This window comes from Triturus cristatus, chromosome 5_2 (genome assembly GCF_964204655.1).
Source record: "Triturus cristatus chromosome 5_2, aTriCri1.1, whole genome shotgun sequence".
Lineage (NCBI taxonomy): Eukaryota > Metazoa > Chordata > Amphibia > Caudata > Salamandridae > Triturus > Triturus cristatus.
In genome coordinates, this window is record NC_140588.1 from 905,049,663 (window position 1) to 905,072,204 (window position 22,542).

General features: G+C 50.0%; 1 protein-coding gene across 2 annotated transcripts in view; it reads right to left on the bottom strand.

The window, feature by feature from the left end:
* UPF3B (UPF3B regulator of nonsense mediated mRNA decay) overlaps positions 1–22,542 on the bottom strand; it is a 291,003-nt gene that overhangs the window by 107,124 nt on the left and 161,337 nt on the right. For both annotated transcript variants that reach the window (XM_085608075.1, XM_085608076.1), the window contains exons 5-6: positions 22,431–22,541; positions 204–247 (exon numbers count right to left, since the gene is read on the bottom strand). In XM_085608075.1, coding sequence (XP_085464201.1) covers positions 204–247; positions 22,431–22,541 — 155 coding nt within the window. The remainder of the gene's footprint in view (positions 1–203; positions 248–22,430; position 22,542) is intronic.

Sequence of the window (22,542 nt, forward strand, 5' to 3'; positions counted from 1 at the left end):
ATTAATTTAAGGAAAGGGCAGCAGATGGCATGCGTCAGCACTCACACAAGCACATAAACAAGCAGTTTATCAGTAGGTGAGGTAACACTACAAATAAATGCATTGTGTTCCACTTCTGGAGTATATTACATTTTGGAAATATTTTTAAAGGAAAATGTAATCTGCTTTGTAAGCAAAGAAATAATACAAATGCGTAATCTTACCTGTCTGTTTTTCAAGAAGCTCAACAGAGGTGTGGTTTTCTGGGCTGCAACAATAACAGAAACTAAAACTTAGAACTACGTGGGGGAAGGGCCTAGACAATATTTCAGACCCACCAGGATGCTGAAGTTTCTACTCTATTTTTTTTCCCCACTTTACCGGGTTGGCATGACAAAATCACCTATGGAATATCACTGTATCTTCTAATATAAATAGCATCAGGCTTATGTATGACTTCATTTTTTATTTTTATTTCTTTTTATTGAACATTCAAGAAAAAAGGTCATGTTGTACAAGCAGTAGTTACTAATTCCTATGGCACAGCGTCTTTAACAGGCAGTAACATTATACATTAACTTCTCGTACATTACCTCGATGTTCACAGTTTGTTAATTTCAGGGCGTTAATGGTTCGTCAAGGGAGGGAACATATGGGGGCTCACACACATTTCCACGTTATACATTCCATTTGGTCCAGAGCGCTATCCATTTTCGGAAACAACCCCGAGCCACATACACCGTCTTTTCCCATGCCATACACCAATCCAGGTCTTCTCTCCAAGCCTCCAGTGTCGGTGGCGCCGCTGCTCCCCAGAGTCTCGCTATATTTCTCTTGGCTAACATCTGTCCAAGTGTCACCCAGGTTTTGCCCTTTGCATTCAAATCTGTGGGCTCCCAGATATTTAGGAGGCATCTTTTGGCTTAAAGTCTAAGGTTAACCCCCCAAACTGCGCTCATACACTTTTTTCCAGTAGTTTTGGATTAGTGGACATTCCCAGAGTATGTGTAGGCCACACTGCCTCCTACACATCCCATCGTTACTCCTGCCCATTAGGACTAGTCGTCGCCCAGAGAGGTCCACCCTGTGTAGAATCTTTAATTGGATCAGTCTTAGTTTCACTGAGATGGCGACTTCCTTAGGGGAAGAGAGTGCTTCTTGCCATTCTTCGTCGTCTATTTCTAGACCGTCCCTCCCCCATTTCTCCCTCAGTGTCAATAAAGGATCTGGAGTATGATGTATTAGCTTTTTATATGTAAGAGATATGCCTCTTTCTGGTAGGTGTCCATCCAGTAGTCTGTCCTCAAGAGGGGAGGACTCCGGAAGCGATGACCCAGCTGGGATGTTAAAGCAAAAGACACACAGTTGGACGGAATGAAGAACAAATCAAAACATTCATCCCCAATCAAGAGATCTGGGTTAAATCCATCATTCTTGTTCGCCCTAAGTTGGCAGGGTATGCCCAGACGAAGGTCCCTTGCTCACTTTGCCACTGGATACAAGATAGTCTGGCTGATGAGGTCCCAGGATGCTTGTTTGCGGTTCAGGGAAGACCTGGCTTGGCAGTTCGGGCTGGACTGTTCCCCATAAGACACAGGGTCAGACTGATTTGCATATGGCCATGTCTGAACTGGGGTGGTGGAGTGAGCTAAAGAATGATGATGGATTAAACCCAGATCAGTTGACTGGGGGTGAGTGTTTGATTTGCTCAAACGCTCCGTCCATCATCCCCTTTGGTATTCCCCAGCTGGGATGTTGGCCTGAAGGGAGTGCCTGACTTGTGCGTATCTAAAGTACTCCGATTGCGCCAGCTCATGTGTCTGCTGTAGTGAAGTACAGGACACCACTCCTTGTGGTCCCCAGAGGTCTCCTACATGGGAGATACCTATGAGGTCCCACTTGTCGAACCCCTTAGACCGCCCCAACGTGCCCAGACATTCAGCGTCCCATAGTGGAGTTGCAAGTGTGAGTCCATTGGCCCACCCCAAGCTACGGTTGACTACATGCCAAAGTTGTACCGAGTGTCCGGTAGGCCCTGTGAGGGGAAACTTGTTTGGTTTAGAGTAGAGTGCCCTCGTAAAGTCTCCGCCCGGGAGGGTCCACCTATCCATACGATAGGCGCGGTCATCCCCAATGCTGTACGTACACTGGTTTATAGTAGAAAGATGTGCTGCCCCGTAGTACTTTTTAATGTCTGGGAGGGCAATACCCCTGTCGTACCAACCGAGAGTTAGCTTTTGGAGCGCTATGCGCGGATTCCCGTCCCATAGTAGGTCCCTTTGTATAGCTTCGATGTCTTTAAAATATGCCTGTGGGACTGGGTCTGGGTAGTTCTGGAGGGCATAGAGGAAGCGTGGCAATGCCATCATTTTAAAAAGTGCTGCCCGTCCTAGGAGTGACAAGGGGAGTGTTTTCCAGGTGTTGGTATCTCGTCTGAACCTCTGAAGTGGCGGGAGCAGGTTCTGCTTGTAGCAGGACTTGGCATCCATAGTAATAAATATACCAAGGTATTGAGACCCTTCTGCGACTATTTGAATGGGGCAGTCCTTTGGTATGGTAGGGGGACACCCATGTAGGACGTATATTAGCGATTTGCTCCAGTTAATTTTATAGCCGGAGTTCCTTCCGAAACTGGTGAATATGTCCAGCACCACCCTTAATGACTTTTGAGGAGAAGCAAGATAGTGTCGGATGTCGTCTGCGTATAAGGAGATCTGGTCCTCCCACCCTTCTGCCCATTTAAGCCCTCGGATAGAGGAATCTCGTCGTATTCAGGCCGCGAGCGGCTCAAGGGATAGCGCGAAGAGCAGTGATGAGAGTGGACAACCCTGTCTCGTCCCCCTACCAAGTGTGAATACTTCCGAGAGTTTGTTGTTTACCACTAATTGGGCTAACGGTTCCGCATAGAGGAGCTGCACCCATCCGATAAAATTAGGGCCAAAGCCCATCTTTTTTAGTACCGCCATTAGATATGCCGACTCCAATGTGTCAAACGCCATTGTTGCGTCCAATGACACTACTATTGCATCCTCTTGAATAGTGGAGCAGCGCCCCAAAACCCCATGAAGACGTCGCAGGTTAAGGGCAGTATTACGGTGTGGCATGAAACCCGATTGATCTGGGTGTACCAGTTTAGCTATTATTGGACGGAGTCTATTTGCTAAGAGCTTGGCAAGTATTTTGGGTTCCGTGTTTAACAAGGAAATCGGTCTATATGATGCACACCTGTCTTTTGGCTTTCCCTCTTTAGGAATAGCCACTAGCATGGTGATACGTTGGACTCTAGGCAGTAGTCCCACCTCTCTACTGTCTTCATACATATGATTTAAGTAGGGCACCACTCTATCTGGTTTGAGCTTGTACAGCTCAATTGGTAATCCATTATGGCCCAATGCCTTCCCCGGTCGGAGGTCCCTTATTGCTTTAGCCAATTCGTCATTAGTGAGTGCGCTCTCTAATGCTTCTCGGTCCGAGTCAGAAAGAGTAGGTAGCTGGATGTCTGCCAGTAATTTGGAGGAGTCCTCTTCCGAGAGTTCTGTACCCCTTCGGTACACTCGTTCGAAGTGCGCAGAAAACTCGCAAACTATATCGTGGGGTTCGGTAAGGACAGCGCCTGCACTGCTCTGTAGCTCCGATACTAATCTCTGCGCCCTCTCTTTTTTGTCCAGCCAGGCTATCATTTTGCTCGCTTTGTCTCCCTGATCGTATAAGCGTCCGTCCCTATCTCTTGCAAGAGTTTTCGCAGCGTCAGTTGCTATTGTTCTGTATTCAGCCGCTTTAATTTGCATACGATGAATGGCAGCCTGGTCTTCGCCATCTTTCGCTATCTCCTCGAGGCGGAGGAGGTCACGTTCGATAGCAACCATTTGTTTTTCTTTTTCTTTGCGCATCCCTGCTATATTCGAGAGGGCTTGTCTCCTGATTACCATTTTAAATGCTTCCCACAGACTTGTGGGGGAGTCCACTGTGCCCTAATTTTCTAAGAAGTATTGATCAATGGCACGCGTGATAGTGGCTTTGGTTTCCAGATTATGAAGATGCCAAGGATTTATCGGTGCAATACAGCCCACCTTTTGCTAACCAACAGTGAGGTGGACCCACAGAGGGGAGTGACCTGATATGCCCCGTGCCAGGTGTTTGATCTCTTGCGTGGCCACATTGTAGTGGAGAGGCATGAGGATATAATATGACTTCATTTTTTAACAACCACTTCACTCAACACAGGTGACAATACACTTACAAAACTTGACCTTCACTTGATGGAAATCACCAGACCTTTGATTGAGGAGATTTTTTAAATCCGGTCTCAGTATCTACTCCGGCTTAAAAAATATTTCTACCAATATTTTTGTTATTCCGATATAATGATCCAAGATAATTGTATCCTGAGGTAATGAAGAACAAGTTACTTACCTTCAGTGGATACAGTATCTGCCTGTGGATTACTCACCTTGTGAATATCCCCTGCGCCAGCAACATTCGGAAACTTTTGTAGCAGTCCACGCCGATGAGGTCGAAGACGACGTCACAGAGACACGGCTCCGCTCGCGACTCCGCTGACGTCACCGGCTCCATAAGAAGACCTAGTCGGCGTGAGGATGTCAGTTCCGCCCTTTTTTCCGTGCCTTCGAGGCACACGGACGGACTGACAGCAATATATACACAGTATACACAGTACATGATATGCAAAGCAACACACACAGTGTGGAGAATAAATAGCAAGGCACAAGAAATAACATAATGCCTTTGACAGTAACAAAACACATTTGAAATACCATCAATAGAATTACAGGTATAGAAGGATGGACAACGGGGAGGCGGGTGGGTCAGTGAGGAATCCACAGGCAGATACTGTATCCACCAGAAAAAGCGTTACCGAAGGTAAGTAACTTGTTCTTCTGATGGAAACATCTGCCAGTGGATTCCTCACCTTGTGAATAGATTCCACAGCAGTCCCCACTCCCGGAGGAGGGTGTCCACCCTTCTATACCAGAAAGTCCTGAAGGACGGATCGCGCAAAGTGTCCGTCCCTCCTCACCTCGGTGTCCAAGCAATAATGTTTTGCGAAGGTGTGGAGGGAGGCCCACGTTGCCGCCCTACAAATGTCCTCCACAGGAACACCCCTAGACAAAGCAGACATGGAAGACTTTGCTCTAGTGGAATGAGCTCTCAAACCCTCCGGAGGTTCCTTACCAGCCAGGGAGTAGCAAATCTTGATGCACAAGACAATCCACCTGGAAAGGGTGCGCTTGTGCACCGCTCGACCTTTCCTGCAGCCAGCAAAGCCCACGAAGAGCTGGTCATCAACCCTGAAGTCCTTTGTCCTGTCCAGGTAGAAGCTCACCACCCTCTTAGGGTCCAAGCGGTGAAGCCGCTCCTCCTCCTTGGAAGGGTGAGGGGGAGGATAGAAGGAAGGAAGGGTAATGGACTGTCCCAGATGGAAGGGAGTTACCACCTTAGGCAAAAACGCAGCCCTGGTCCTGAGTACCATTCGTTCAGCATGAACAGTCAAGAATGGGGGTTTTGAACTTGGAGCTTGAAGCTCACTTACCCTCCTTGCCGAGGTGATTGCAATGAGGAATACTGTCTTAAAGGACAACCGCCTCAAAGGACACTTGTGTAAGGACTCGAAGGGAGAACCCATAAGATAAGTTAATACAAGGTTTAAGTCCCATTGAGGCATAATAAAAGGAGTTGGAGAAAACTTGTTTGTAAGGCCCTTTATAAAACGAAGAACAATGGGTGATTTGAATAATGACGGCTGATCCGGCAAATAAAGGAAAGCCGACAAAGTCGATAAGTATCCTTTCACAGTAGCCACAGCAAAGCCTTGCTGAGCAGGTGAAAGGGCAAACTGTAGAATGTTAGATAGACGAGCCTTCAAGGGATCAATGGACCTCTCTCCGCACCAAAACACAAATTTAGACCACCTATATGAATATATAGATTTGGTGGAGTGTCGCCTGGCCGATAAAATAACATCCACGACATCTGGTGGGAGAGAGAAAGAATTCAGGTTGGCCCGTTCAATCTCCAGGCATGAAGGTGTAAGCTCTGGAGGTGGGGGTGTAGAACCTGCCCCTCCGACTGAGAGAGGAGGTCTGCCCTCAGAGGGAGATGGAGCGGAGGGCACGAGGAGAGGTGGAGAAGATCTGTATACCACACCCTTCTTGGCCAATCCGGGGCGATCAATATGACTTGGGCCCGGTCTTGGCGAATCTTCCTCAGAACCCAAGGAATCAAGGGTATGGGAGGAAACGCGTAAAGGAGTCGAGATCTCCAACTCAACTGAAACGCGTCCCCCAACGCTCCATGCATCGGATACTGGAGCCTGCAGAATGACGGGCAGTGAGCATTCTCGTGAGTGGCAAACAGGTCCACCCGAGGAGTCCCCCACATCCGAAAGACGTGACGAACTACCTCCGGATGAAGCCTCCACTCGTGATCGGCGGAGAACTGCCGACTGAGACTGTCTGCACGTACGTTCAGCACCCCGGCCAGATGATTTGCCATTAGACAAATCTGATGGCTCTGAGCCCAGGACCATAGACGCAGGGCCTCTCTGCAGAGACAAAGAGACCCCACTCCTCCCGGTTTGTTTATATACCACGTCGCAGTAGTGTTGTCCGTCAGGACTTGAACAGACTGACCGCGAAGGGAAGGGAGGAAGGCTTTGAGCGCCAAACTAATCGCCCGCAATTCCAGAAGGTTGATGTGAAGCAACCTTTCCTCTGGAGACCAAAGACCCTTGATCTCCAGATCCCCCAGATGAGCACCCCACCCTAAGGTGGATGCATCCGTTATCACTGTTGTCACCGATGGAGGTAGATGGAAGGGCTTTCCTTGGGACAGATTGCCCTCCAAGCTCCACCAAGATAGATCCGCTGCAGCTTCTCTGGAGATCCTCACAGACTCCCTGAGATCTCCCTTGTGCTGATACCACTGCTTGCGGAGACACCACTGGAGCGCCCTCATGTGCCAGCGTGCATGGTTGACCAACAGGATGCAGGAGGCGAACAGACCGAGCAGGCGAAGGACCTTCAGAACTGTAACGACCGCTCCGTTGTAAAATAAAGGAATCATTTCCTGTATGTCGAGAATCCTTTGAGGAGGAGGGAATGCTCGACAAACAATAGTGTCCAGTACCGCACCTATGAACAGGTTGCACTGAGAGGGCACCAGGTGAGACTTGGGCACGTTTATCGAAAAACCCAATTTGTACAACAGCCGAGTTGTATCCTGCAGATGACGCAGCACCTTCTCCGGCGACTCCGCCTTGATCAGCCAGTCGTCCAAATAAGGGAAAACCAAGACCCCCGACCTTCTGAGATGGGCTGCCACCACTGCCATCACCTTCGTGAAGACTCGAGGTGCCGAAGTAAGACCAAACGGAAGGACCGCAAACTGATAATGTTGCGACCCTACCGTAAACCGGAGATACTTCCTGTGCGACTTCAGGATGGGGGATGTGAAAATACGCATCCTGCAAGTCGAGCGACACCATCCAGTCCTCCTGATTCAGCGCTTGAAGAACCTGCGCAAGGGTGAGCATCTTGAACTTCTCCTGTTTCAGGTAAAAGTTCAAGATTCTGAGGTCCAGTATCGGACGGAATTTGCTGTCCATTTTGGGAATCAGAAAATACCGGGAGTAGCATCCCCGACCCCTCTCCTGCTCTGGAATCACCTCTATCGCACCTTTTTTAAACAGCTTCAGGACTTCCTCCTGTAGGAGAAGACGGTGGTCCTCTGAGCAAGCACCTTGACAAGGAGGGTAATTCGGAGGGAACTCCCGAAAGGGAAGGGCGTACCCCTTTTCTACAAGATCGAGAACCCAGAGATATGTAGTTACAGACTCCCAATCTTGCAGAAAATGGGTAAGCCGGCCCCCCACAGGACCAGCATGATCCGGAATGGCGGATCTAGGGCTGCTTTGCGGTGGTTGGAGGGGATGAGGAGGAGGAAGAGGAGGAGGAGAGCTGACGGCCACGTGAGCGACCCCCGATTCTTCCTCTGTAACCTCTAGACGAGGAACCTTGCTGCTGCTGGGTCTGCCTATAGGTTCGAAAAGATGTCCTTCCGAAACCTCTATATCTTTTAAAAGACCCCCCTCGACTGAGACTGCAGGCCCAGAGATTTAGCTGTCGCCTTGCTGTCTTTGAATCGCTCCAGAGCAGCATCTGCCTTTTTGCCAAACAGGCCAGAACCATCAAATGGCAGGTCCAAAAGAGTCGATTGCGCATCCTGTGAAAACTTCGAAGATCTTAAACATGCACTCCTTCTGGTGGAGACAGAAGATCCCATGATTCTCGCCACCGAATCCGCCGTGTCCAATCCACTCTGGATCACCTGGCGTGCAGCCGCCTGGGCATCCGACAAGATCTCATTGAATCCAGCCCTATCCTCCTCAGACAGTTTTGGCACCAGTTTCTTAGCCGAATCCATAAGCGCATGCACATATCGTCCCAAGAGGCAAGTTGCATTTGTTGATTTAAGTGCCATGCTGGCCGATGAAGAGACCTTCTTGGCCGACTGATCTAATTTCTTAGCCTCTCTGTCACCAGGCATCTGAGGAAAAGCACCCCTGGACTTCCCCGAACAAGCTGCCTGAATCACCTTGCTCTCAGGCGAAGGGTGTGATGTTAAAAACTCAGGGTCCCCTGGGGCTGCCCTGTATCTCCTAGCAACAGTCTTGGAAACCGCAGGAGCAGAAAAAGGCTTACGCCAGACCTCTAAAACAGGGTCAACAATAGCCTCATTGAAGGGAAGCAATGGCTCTGACACTGCCGTAGGAGAATGCAATACCTCAGTTAATATATTTGACTTAAACTCCGTAGTTGGCAACTGGAAAAGCAGCTCTGCAGCCTTCCTAATAACCGCATGATACGGCGCTGCATCCTTTGAGGGCTCATCTGATGGAGGAGTGATCTCCCACTCCGGAGACAAATCCAAACCACTTGCGTCCTTTAGCTCCTCATACACCTCATCTGATTCAACCAACTCTCCCTCTTCAGGTTCAGCTTCCTCCAAAAGATACCTCCTTTCATCCACCACTCTCTGGATCGAATCCGCACCAGCGGCGTCGGCGGCGCCGTGTTCGAATCAGACGGCGCCGGCAGCGGCGTCGAACGTGGATCCACAGAAGCAGCCGGCGTCGAACGAGGTCGGCAGATGCCAAGACGGCGTCGCTTGAAAGAACGGCATGAAAGGAGCTTGAGGATAGACCTGCGGCACTCCCAAGTTAAAAGCCATTGGACCAATCGGACCCGCAGGTGCACCAGTGGTATACATGGCCCTCGAAAACACCCCATACATCGCATTCAGGTAATGCGAGGGGTCCTGACCCGGTCCAGGGAAGGCAGGGTACTGGTCAGGCATCACCGGACTCGGGCCTGCCGACGGTGGAACAAGCGGCGTCGCAGGCTTACACGGGACTGGAAGATCCTCAACCGGGGCGGGAGACGGAGCCGGAGATGAATCCGGAGCCAGAGATGAAGCTGGCATCAGGGATATCACCGGAACCGGAGATGAAGCCGGAGCCAGCGAAGCCACCGGAGAAGAAGGAACCAGAGGTGAGGCCGGAACTGGAGAAGGAGACACGGATTTCCTCCGACGCCGAGCCGGCGACTTCGACTTCAGAGCCGAACTCTTATCGGAGTGATGCCGTGAAGAATGTCTCCTCTTCTTCTTATGCTTCTTGCCTCTTAAAGCATGTCCCGAAGTCGATTTGGACGCCGACCTCTACTTTCTCCTTCTTCTCTTTTCTTTCTTCATCCTGGCGATGAAAAGCTTCGCCTCCCTTTCTTTAAGAGCCTTAGAACTCATCTTCCGGCAACAAGCACAACCATCCACATCATGGTCGGACGAGAGACACCAAACACAGTCTTCATGTGGGTCTGTAATTGACATGTGCTTGCCACATTCCCGACAGGGCTTGAAGCCCGACTTCCTTGTCGACATATTTCTCGAAAGAGAAACAGAGAAAACCAGAAAAACACAAAGTAACAGTGAAGCTACCAACAGCAATTCCCGAAATCCGTTGGCGTCGACGGCGTGGAAAAAATGGAACTGACGTCATCACGCCGACGAGGTCTTCTTATGGAGCCGGGGACGTCAGCGGAGTCGCGAGAAGAGCCGTGTCTCTGTGACGTCGTCGTCGACCTCATCGGCGTGGACTGCTACAAAAGTTTCCGAGTGTTGCTGGCGCAGGGGATATTCACAAGGTGAGGAATCCACTGGCAGATGTATCCATCAGAAGCAGAAATTAGCAAATCACATCAGTTCATAGCTCTGGTAGCTACTCCTATCTCCAGATGGGCGACTCATAAGTTAAATAAGAGAAATTGAGCAGGAACTTCACTCTGTTGCAAAGTAGTGTAAATAGGACTTATATGGCCTTCATTACATTAATGAAGTTATCTGAAGTGATCATACCTTCCTTAGTCTCCTGGACATTTTCCTTTGGTCTCTATGGACAAAGACATTTTTCGTAGGAGTTCCAATTCACATCGTCGGAGACCTAAGAGAGCTGAGAAGCTTTACACACGAGTTGGCTGCACAAGTCAGGACCACCTATCACTGTGAGACCAGTGAAGAGGGTACTATTCCGCTGTATTGGTACTTTGCAAAGACAACAACCAGAGAACTTGGGGCTGGATTCTATCTGGAGAAATTAGGATACAAGTGGACAGCCCTGCATTGTGTGTCTATTGTTCCCTGATAATTGTGAGTAGAAGGGATTAATATAACAGCCCACTGTGACAAAGAATGCCAGGATCACAGGCAAACATTGATCATGCTAGCGGCTTAGTGTGAAGCATCTTAAACATTATGGAGGTCTCTGCTTCAGGAGAGATGATCTCAAAGTTTAGCCATCATTTTCTTTCTGTTGTGGTTTCTTAAAATGGTTATTTTTTGTTGGTGTTTTAGGACTAAGAGGTTGACAGTGTGGGTAGCTTCACAGAAGGTATTGTGCAAACTGTGATGAGTCTAAAGTGGTGTGAAGAACTAGGCTATCATCCTCCAAAGACTGAAAGAGCTCAGCAGTGGGTTCTGGTAATTCACAAAAGGGTGATAAAGGCCTGATCCTCTTCCTTAATTGGCGGCGTGGCAATGTTGAAGCATGGACTCAGCATACAGGACAAGGAAACTGACACTTTGACCAATAGTAAGGTACTTAATGTCAAAATGGAGGACTCTAAAGCATCTCTATGCTGAGCAGTAGAAATTATGGAGCTATAAGCACTTAGAAGGCAACCGCAAGTACCAATATTTTGAGGCTGAACCTTGGGGTTAGAGGGATTCTAGATCTAGCCCTTTTTAGGACAGACAGGGAAGAAATTGAGTCTCTGATCCCTTCTGCCAAAATGACACAGCAGGAGCTTGATCTCTGCGTTCGTCAAACCATCTAAGCTTGGTTTGGAGGGCTGAAGGCAGGCCATGCTCACTTCGGTATCACCCTTCTTAGATTAGATAACTTGCAACCACAAAAAGGACATCTTTCTAAGAAAAGATGCAGAGAAGCGGAAAGAGAAAGAAAAATGCAAAAATTGGGTCTACTTCGAAGGATAAAATAGTAATGCCCCAAGACACTGAGTGACAGCAAAAAATCCAGTTAGTGGATGTTAGAAAACCCCACTCCCACACCGGAAGGGTGGTAGTGGGTCTTCCCAGACATACACTGTGGTAGCTTGGCTCGAGTGGTCAGGGATCAGGCACCGTGCTAAGTATACGTCATGCCCACACAATAACCATGCGTGCATCCGTTCCAAAAACGACACTACACCTTAAAAATTATACTGAAAATATATCTCTTTATCTTCTTTTCTCTTAGTTGCTGATTAAATAAATAATAATACAATCACAGTACACAAGGCTTTTCCTGTGGAAGGGTACGTCAAATAAATACTATCTTAACGATTCAATAAATAAGGTAGATCATAAATAATCAAGGCATAAATATAAGTGCATTACATAACAGGCAATTGAATATTATGAGGCAATAAATACTGCGAGACAATAAATACTGTGCAACAATAAATACTGTGAAACAATAAATACTGTGAGGCAATAAATAGGATGAATACAATAAATACAGTGCTCTCAATAAATAATAGAAGCCAACAGTGACACTTGAAAATCAGTTTACATTCCTGAGGTACTATGGGATGATTTGACCCAATCCCAGCTTGTAGAGTTTTGGATGACCTGAGGGGTGTACTACTTGGCTTGGACAAGGCTGAGGCCTAAACTGAGGTAGATCAAGGGGGGGATCTAGAGATCTGGCTCTCCCACACTACACAACCCCTCTGTATTAATCTCAGCTCACCCCTGGCACTATCAAGCTGGTTCCAGCACCTCTCTAGCCTCTAGGATGGTCTCTTAGGGCTTCACAGGGCCTTAGGCGCCCTCTATTCCACTTACTGCCCTTTTTATGAAGTTCCGACGCCGCTGGGGTCGTGTCGACGCCGTGAGGCGGTTCCGGTTCGATGTCGGCGGCCTCGGTTCGATGACGTCGGGCAGTCTTGGCTCGATGTCGACTTCGGGCGGCTCCGGTTCGATGACGTCGGGCGGCCTCGGCTCGATGTCGACTTCCGGCGGCTCCGGAGTGCGATCTCCACTCCCGACCTCCGGTGCTCCTTTCCTCAGGTTCCGGCGACTCCGGAGTGCGACCTCCACTCCCGACCTCCGGCACGATTCTCTTCAGGTTCCGGCGACTCCGGAGTGCGATCTCCACTCCCGACCTCCGGCACGCCGCTCACTCGACCTCGGGTGACTTCCTCCTCGACCTCTGGTACTCTCCACGACCTCCGTCGGCGCCCTCTCTCGACCTCTGGCGGCTCCGGGTACAACGTCTGCTTTCCAGTCAGCGCCGCTTCTCCACCTCGGGCTCCAGGTCTCCAGGCTTCTCGACGTCGGACTTCAAGAAGTTACCAGTAACCAGGTCAGGAACTTGTTTTTTACTTTTAAGGCCTGTTCCTGCTGTCCAGGTCCTTAAGATGGTTTTTCTTGCTTTCTCCCACACAGGGCTCCAGGCTGGGCTCAGTCAGTAGGGACTAGTATCAAGGGTGGGTTTCTGGACCCCACTCCAGGCACAAGTTTCCACCCCTGATGCCTCACTCCTTCCTCCTTCAGTTCTGTGCTCCTCTCTCTTCACCAGTCAGGTGCCAACTGCCAACTCCAACTGTCAACTCTGACTTAGCTTCCCAACATTCTAAACCGCCTCCAACTGTCACAGGGTTCCAGAATGTTGCAGAAGGTTCTAGTAGGTTCCAGTGATGTCACAGGTGACAATGGGTGGCCACCATTTTGTGCTCCAGGCCCTCAGACAGAAGTTCCAGGGGTAGATAAAATGGCTCCCTGAATCTGCATCAATACCAAAAAGTCTGGTGGTTCCCAAAAAGGAAAAATTCTAACAGGGTTTGAGGCAAAAGTGGGACAAAATACATAATGATGAGGAGGGACCACCCAAAGGGCTGACAGGTCTAACACGCGTCCCCCCCAGCTGAAAGTGGGGAGAGCTACCCAACCCCTTGGGAGTTCTCATCACTAAGGCGGAAATACCTTGAGAGACCGTCTGCATTGGCGTGGTCCACTCCAGGCCGATGTTCCACCTGAAAGTCCATTCCCTGTAGGGAGATAGACCACCTCAACAACTTGGGATTCTCCCCCTTCATCTGCATCAGCCAACGAAGGGGTCTGTGGTCGGTCTAAACTAGGAAGTGCGAGCCAAACAGGTATGGCCGCAACTTCTTCAGAGCCCATACCACGGCAAAGGCTTCTCGCTCTATTGCACTCCACTTCTGTTCCTTGGGAAGTAGTCTCCGGGATAGGAAGACCACGGGTTGATCCAGACCCTCTTCATTGAGTTGCGATAACACTGCCCCAATGCCATGTTCTGATGCATCTGTCTGGACAATGAACTTCTTGGAAAAGTCTGGGGCCCTTAAGACCGGGGCCTCGCACATGGCTTGCTTCAGCTTCACGAAGGCCTGCTGACAAGCCTCCGTCCAGACTACCCGTCGAGGTTGTTTCTTGGACGTGAGCTCCGTGAGGGGGGCTACAATGGTTCCGTACCCCTTCACGAAGCGGCGGTAGTATCCCGTGAGGCCCAGAAAAGCTCGGACCTCAGTCTGTGTCTTGGGGGGTTCCCAGGCCATGATGGCCTCGATCTTCGCCTGGAGGGGTTGCACCGCTCCCCTACCCACCAAGTGACCAAGGTACACTACCGACCCCTGCCCGATCTGGCACTTGCTGGCCTTGATCGTTAACCCAGCTTGTCTCAGGGCCTGGAGAACAGCTTGCAGGTGACGCAAGTGATCCTCCCAGCTGTTACTGAAGACGGCTATGTCATCCAGATAAGCAGCAGAGAAACTCTCCATTCCGGTGAGGATCTGGTTTACCAGGCGCTGAAACGTGGCAGGTGCGTTCTTGAGCCCAAAGGGCATCACACAGAACTGGTAGTGGCCATTGGGCGTGGAGAAGGCTGACCTTTCCCTTGCTCCATCGGTCAAAGAGATCTGCCAGTACCCAGAAGTAAGGTCAAAGGTACTTAGATATTGGGCAGCTCCCAGCCGGTCAATCAATTCATCCGCCCTAGGGATCGGAAGAGCATCAGTTTTGGTTACTGAATTCAGTCCCCGGTAGTCCACACAGAACCTCAGTTCCGGTTGGGCACCCGGTGGTGCAGCTTTTGGTACTAACACCACTGGACCAGGGGCTGCTGGAAGGTTCGATCACTCCTAGCTCCAGCATCTTAGTGACTTCACTGTTAATGCTGGCCTTCACCTTGTCTGACATCCAGTAGATCTTGGACTTCACAGGTGGGCTGTCTCCTGTGTCCACGTCATGGACGCACAGGTGAGTCCTACCCGGAACAAGGGAGAACAACGAAGAGTACTGTCCCAGGACCTGGCGGCAGTCCTCCTGCTGTTCAGGAGTTAGAGATGGGGAGAGAATCACTCCCTCTACCGACCCATCCTTCTCTTGAGACGCAAACAAATCGGGGAGAGGCTCGCTTTCCGCGTCCTCTGCTCCGTCAGTCACCATCATCAAAATGACTTCGGGCCTCTCGTGGTGGGGTTTGAGGCGGTTGGCATGCAGCACCCGTAGGGGCTGACGAGGGGTTTTAAGATCCACCAAGTAGGTAGCCTTACCCTTCTTCTCCAATACCTCAAAGGGTCCTGACCAGCGATCCTGGAGGGCGCTAAGCTCTCCGGGTTCGATCACCCACACCTTCTGGCCAGGCTCCAACTCCACCGGGTGAGCGTTGTGGTCATACCACGCCTTCATTACTGCTTGGCTGGCCTCCAAGTTGTCAGAAGCTTGCTTCCACAACTTAGCCATTTGGCTCCGGAAGGCCAGCATGTAGCTCACCACGTCCTGGGGAAGCTTCCTGGGAGTTCTCTCCCATCCGTCTCTCACCAGGTTGAGAGGTCCACGTACAGGGTGCCCATACAAAAGCTCGAAGGGGGTGAAGCCCACTCCCTTCTGTGGCACTTCCCTGTAAGAAAAGAGTAGACAGGGTAGGAGGACGTCCCATTTCCTCCGCAGGCTTTCAGGCAGACTTCTGATCATGCCTTTCAAGGTTTTGTTAAACCTCTCCACCAGACCATTGGTCTGAGGGTGGTAAGGAGTGGTGAACCGGTAGGTCACTCCACACTCCTTCCACATGGCCCGCATGTACGCTGACATGAAGTTGGTCCCCCTGTCAGACACAACTTCCTTGGGAAAACCCACTCGGGTAAAGATTCCCATCAGGGCCCTAGCCACAACAGGTGCTGTAATGGTCCTCAGAGGTATTGCCTCTGGGTACCGTGTGGCATGATCCACCAGAACCAGGATAAACCTGTGACCAGCTGTAGGAGGTGGATCTAACGGACCCACAATGTCGATGCCCACCCTTTCAAAGAGGGTGCTAACAACAGGAAGTGGTTCCAGGGGAGCTTTCAGCTTCACCCCTGTTTTCCCACTGGCTTGGCAAGACACACATGTCCGGCAGTAGGTATCGGACGACACTTTCAATTGAGGCCAATAATAGTGTGGGACAAGACGGGCGAAGGTCTTGTCTTGCCCCAGGTGTCCTGCCAATGGGATCTCGTGAGCCAACTCCAGAAGGAAGGCTCGATAACGTTGAGGGACTACCAAGGCTCGTGACGATCCATGTAGGGGTGCCTTGGGTTCACTGTAGAGGAGGCCATCCTCCCAGTAAACACTGTAGTTCCCTTCAACGTTCCCTGCTGCCTGGGCTTCGGCCTGTCGCCTCAGTCCGTCAAGGGTAGGGCACTCCTGCTGGCCCTGGCAGAATTCCTCCCTGGACGGGCCTCCCTCCACGTGCCACTCGGCCGGGATGGGTAGGTCCTCCAGTTCGGTGACATCCCCCACCGCAGACTCCTGGTCCACCACCTCCGGTGGCCTATCCGTCCTACGGGGGGCGGACGCCGAGGCAGGCTCCTCCTGTCCTCGGTTCTTCCCTTGACTGGCAGCTGGCTGGGCCTTTGTTCCAGGCTCCAGCCGAAACGAACTCCCTCTCCGGGTAGTCGCGGACCTTGTGCTCACACAGGCCCAGTCAGGTGTACCCAGCATCTCAGTGTGAGTCCGGTATTCCACCTCCTTCCAAGCATTGTGCTCCATGTCATTCCCCAGTAGACAATCGACTGGCACGGCAGGGCTTACGGCAAGTCGAAGTGAACCTGCAACCCCCTCCCATTCAAAGGGAACCTCGGCCACCGGATAGTGGCCTGTTCTGCCGTCAGCCATCGCGGCTGGGTGGAGTACATCGGGAATTACCTGCTCTGGAGACACCAGTTGGCTACGCACCATAGTCATACTGGCTCCTGTGTCTCTCAGAGCCTCCCCTCTTTGGCCGTTGATGGTGACCCACTGCCTATACTTTGCGGTATTTGCGGGCACCTGGATCTTAGGAACCATCTCCCGTTCTCCCAGGGACACAAAAGTGACACCCGCCCACTCCCTTCCCTTAATTAAAGGCATCTCCTCCCCGAGCACTACACTAGCTACTCCGGGGGTCTTTCCTCCAATGGGAGGGGGTGGTCGTTTTGGGCACTTCGCATCTCCCTTATAGTGTCCAACGCCACCGCACTCGAAGCAATGGACAACCCTTGGCTGCTGACTCTGGCCAGGATTAGGGTTTCTGGGTGGGTTAGCCCTAGGGGTGAATCCTGTTCCCTTACCTTGGAAATTATTTTGGGGGCCTTTGGAGAACTCCTTTTTCTTTTCCCCTCCCTCTTTCTTCTGGGGGGCGCCCTGTCCGGCCTTTTGAGTATCCCCTCCAGTCCCCCTTGTGGACACCCGGGTACTAGCCCAAATGTCCGCCTCCTCAGCAAGCTTCCGGGGATTGGTCAGCTTGCTATCCACCAGGTGTTTACGCAGTTCAGGGAAACATTTTTCGAGCAGGTGTTCCTTCAATACTAAATCAAACAACCCCTCATAGTTCCTCACTTCACTGCCCTGAATCCAACCCTCTAATGCCTTCTTTGCATAATCCAGGAAGTCCACCCAATTCTGTGTGCCCAGTTTGTGGCTACCCCGGAACTTCTGTCTGTATTTCTCGGGTGTTAGTCCAAACTTTCGTATGAGCGCCACTTTCATGGTGGGGTAGTGGGTCTGCTCATCCTGCTCTAGGGCCAATAATGCATCCCTACCAGCTGGAGGCATGTACCTGTACAATCCCCCTCCCCAGTACTTCTCTGGAACCCCATGGGCCCTTAATGAGACCTCATAGGCCGCTAGCCACTTGGCAATATCGTCTCCCACACCATAGCTTGCCACTAGGTCCTTCGGCAAATAGGGTTTGGGTTCCCTGGTGAACTCTCTTTCTTCGCTGCCACCATTAGGAATAGGGTGTGCCCCGGCTCGTAGGATCTGAAGATCTATCTCTTTCAGCCTTAGCTCATGAGACATCCTCTGTTCCTCCTCCTCTTTCTCCAGCCTTGCTAAGTCCCATGTGAGCTGTCTTTTCTCCCTCCGGTCTGTTAACTCCACTTCAGACAAGCCACCGCTAGAGGCACTGCTGCCCTTCCTAGAAAGTGTCCTGGGCCCCGCTAACAGGTTCCCCACCTCAGGTTGGTACAAACCAGCTCCCTCACTGTCGGGCTCTCTATCCCTGTCCTCCTCCTCAGCCTTGCTTTCTCGTCGTGCCTCCCCCCCAAGCCCTTAAGCTGGTTTGGAGTGCACCCTTCTTTGCTCCTGGGGAACAATACACCCCCTCCCGCTGACAAAACTCCCTGAGTTGGGCCACAGTATAGGTTTCCAGGTCTTCTAGCACAAACTCCATTTTGCCCACTCAGGTCAGAGGACAGTTATTTGCAGAAGCTATGCAGGGGGGTACCTTATATAATACCTCCTCCCACCACCAGAGTAAATTTGGAAAAAACTAAAACTCACAATTAGGAAGGCCGCTTGGAGAAAACTCCCGGTGTAGGCCTATGGACTACACACAGTTATTGTTGAGTATGCGTAGGCACAGCTCAATCCCGCCGCTGAACACCAATTAGGTTAGAAAACCCCACTCCCACACCGGAAGGGTGGTAGTGGGTCTTCCCAGACATACACTGTGGTAGCTTGGCTCGAGTGGTCAGGGATCAGGCACCGTGCTAAGCATACGTCATACCCACACAATAACCATGCGTGCATCCGTTCCAAAAACGACACCTTAAAAATTATACTGAAAATATATCTCTTTATCTTCTTTTCTCTTAGTTGCTGATTAAATAAATAATAATACAATCACAGTACACAAGGCTTTTCCTGTGGAAGGGTAAGTCAAATAAATACTATCTTAACGATTCAATAAATAAGGTAGATCATAAATAATCAAGGCATAAATATAAGTGCATTACATAACAGGCAATTAAATATTATGAGGCAATAAATACTGCGAGACAATAAATACTGTGCAACAATAAATACTGTGAAACAATATATACTGTGAGGCAATAAATACTGTGAGGCAATAAATAGGATGAATACAATAAATACAGTGCTCTCAATAAATAATAGAAGCCAACAGTGACACTTGAAAATCAGTTCACATTCCTGAGGTACTAATGGGATGATTTGACCCAATCCCAGCTTGTAGAGTTTTGGATGACCTGAGGGGTGTACTACTTGGCTTGGACAAGGCTGAGGCCTAAACTGAGGTAGATCAAGGGGGGATCTAGAGATCTGGCTCTCCCACACTACACAACCCCTCTGTATTAGTCTCAGCTCACCCCTGGCACTATCAAGCTGGTTCCAGCACCTCTCTAGCCTCTAGGATGGTCTCTTAGGGCTTCACAGGGCCTTAGGCGCCCTCTATTCCACTTACTGCCCTTTTTATGAAGTCCGACGCCGCTGGGGTCGTGTCGACGCCGTGAGGCGGTTCCGGTTCGATGTCGGCGGCCTCGGCTCAATGACAGTTCTTGTCGACGCCGGGAGGCGGTTCCGGTTCGATGTCGGCGGCCTCGGTTCGATGACGTCGGGCAGTCTTGGCTCGATGTCGACTTCGGGCGGCTCCAGTTCGATGACGTCGGGCGGCCTCGGCTCGATGTCGACTTCCGGCGGCTCCGGAGTGCGATCTCCACTCCCGACCTCCGGTGCTCCTTTCCTCAGGTTCCGGCGACTCCGGAGTGCGACCTCCACTCCCGACCTCCGGCACGATTCTCTTCAGGTTCCGGCGACTCCGGAGTGCGATCTCCACTCCCGACCTCCGGCACGCCGCTCACTCGACCTCGGGTGACTTCCTCCTCGACCTCTGGTACTCTCCACGACCTCCGTCGGCGCCCTCTCTCGACCTCTGGCGGCTCCGGGTACGACGTCTGCTTTCCAGTCAGCGCCGCTTCTCCACCTCGGGCTCCAGGTCTCCAGGCTTCTCGACGTCGGACTTCAAGAAGTTACCAGTAACCAGGTCAGGAACTTGCTGTTCTTTACTTTTAAGGCCTGTTCCTGCTGTCCAGGTCCTTAAGATGGTTTTTCTTGCTTTCTCCCACACAGGGCTCCAGGCTGGGCTCAGTCAGTAGGGACTAGTATCAAGGGTGGGTTTCTGGACCCCACTCCAGGCACAAGTTTCCACCCCTGCTGCCTCACTCCTTCCTCCTTCAGTTCTGTGCTCCTCTCTCTTCACCAGTCAGGTGCCAACTGCCAACTCCAACTGTCAACTCTGACTTAGCTTCCCAACATTCTAAACCGCCTCCAACTGTCACAGGGTTCCAGAATGTTGCAGAAGGTTCTAGTAGGTTCCAGTGATGTCACAGGTGACAATGGGTGGCCACCATTTTGTGCTCCAGGCCCTCAGACAGAAGTTCCAGGGGTAGATAAAATGGCTCCCTGAATCTGCATCAATACCAAAAAGTCTGGTGGTTCCCAAAAAGGAAAAATTCTAACAGGGTTTGAGGCAAAAGTGGGACAAAATACATAATGAGGAGGAGGGACCACCCAAAGGGCTGACAGGTCTAACAGTGGATAAGCCAGTCGACTTCGAAGAACTTCCCAAGGAGTGGGCAAATGGCCTGATTCTGACCCTACTGTATATGATGGCACTACAGGAGTTTTTTAACAGCCCATTTTACACTCAGATTACAGTCTGTGTGAGGAGCACGATTTCCTGAAATCATCTTTGTAGTCAGAAATACATTTACAATGTGAATGCTTGCTTCTGTGTTATTGTGTACTGCTTGCAGTTCCAAGTCATTGAAACTGCTTAGGCCATGGCCTCCAGCAGGAATTCAGTGGGGGTCCCCAATTTCAATATTGATTAATATGTGGGACCCACAAATTCCAAAAGAGATTAAGAGGGAGGCCACATAAGACCAAAGGTTAAGAACCAAAGTTCTACAGCATAAGACTATTAGAGAGAATCCTCTCATGATGGAGCTCACAGAGAATGGGAATATTGGGAGGGGGTGAACAAATAAGAAGAGCATTATGTGATGCAACATTTGCCTCTACACTATGATTTGTGGTTATCTTATTGGCCAATGCACTCTCCTGAACTGCATTAACCCTACCCTCTTATCAGAGTTAGAAACACAAGAGGGATCTTCCTCAATAGGGAAAACCAGGTCCGTCAAGAGTTGAGAAACGGTATTAACTTTCCAGATTTAAATTATTGAGCAAGCAGACTCATATTTACTGTGAATTCTCAAATATGTTGACATAGTATCATTTTGAAGAATTTGGGTGCAATTGACTGACTTCAAGAGGCGTCATTACCAAGGGAATATAGTACAGCAAAAAACTGGTATGGACTATTTCATGAAAGTGGATTATTATGTGGTGTGGTGTGGTGTGAGACCTCTGTATGTGGACCAAAAAGAGGTTCTAGTAGCTCTGCTGTTTGCGAGAGCTTCCGGCGATGGGACATGGGGAATCAGCACAGGAATAGCCACTGCCTCAACATACTGTGAATCTCAGCAAATCCTAAACTCAACTTGCCTTGAAAAAACACACTTGTATGAATCTCACTTTGAGAAATGTAGCTGCTGCACATGTAAAGGGCTCTAATACCCTTGGGCCCAATTTGTGCTATGCATAGGTGCCAAAAACCAAATTGTTTACTACGTATCCATGTCATCCAATTGACTCCGTTACCCACCAGAATGCCTGTATAAAGATAAAACAATAAGACATGTCTGGGCAGTTTAATATGCTTTTTACGCCTAAACACCGTGAGGATAAACTGGTGGCTTTTGGCAATGAGGCTTGACATAGATAAAGTAAAGTGAGTGGGGGCCTAGAGATGCACATAGAGGAATCCAACACCTTCTCTCTCCCGCCAACTGCCATGTTGCTCACCTTCCTTTTATTGGCTTTGTGACAGCACAGAGCCAATAAGAGGAGGAGAAACCCAATTTTCATTTCTAAAAAATTACAATTTCCTTAGTTTTCGCGAGCACTTTTGTAGAAATCGTGGGACTTTTACAAAAGTGTTGATTTCACGATTGGTGGAGAAAGTTGTAAAAGCTGCAAACTTTATTGACTGGGGTCTTGGAAAGGAATGATGGGTCTCAAGAGCCTTAGTGGCAGAGGTGAGGATCCTGAGGGATAGGCAGTGGTAAGATCTAACAAGGCTTACATTTGCTTTCTGCTGTTTTTGTCCTTGGGGGGGGTGGGGGGAGGAGAGAGAGGAAGAGAGAGGGGGGGGGGGAGGAGAGAGAGAGAGAGAAAGAGAGAAAGAGAGAGAGAGAAAGAGAGAGAAAGAGAGAGAAAGAGAGAGAGAGAGAGAGAGAGAGAGAGAGAGAGAGAGAAGAGAGAGAGAGAGAGAGAGAGAGAGAGAGAGAGAGAGAGAGAGAGAGAGAGAGAGAGAGAGAGAGAGAGAGAGAGAGAGAGAGAAGAGGTAATGAATATTCTCTTGGCACACCCTCTCTTTACATAAAAAAAAACGTATCAAAACCTAAAACTGTTAGGACTGGTGTAGGCCATGACTTATTTTTAAAACACCTACCGATCTATCATACCTATTAATTCTTTGTTTCTCGCCTCTATTTCCTCAAGCAAAGTTTCCGGAGTCGATATAAATTTTTCATCATCCACACTATAGGATTCCAGAAACTTTCTGTACTCTGGATC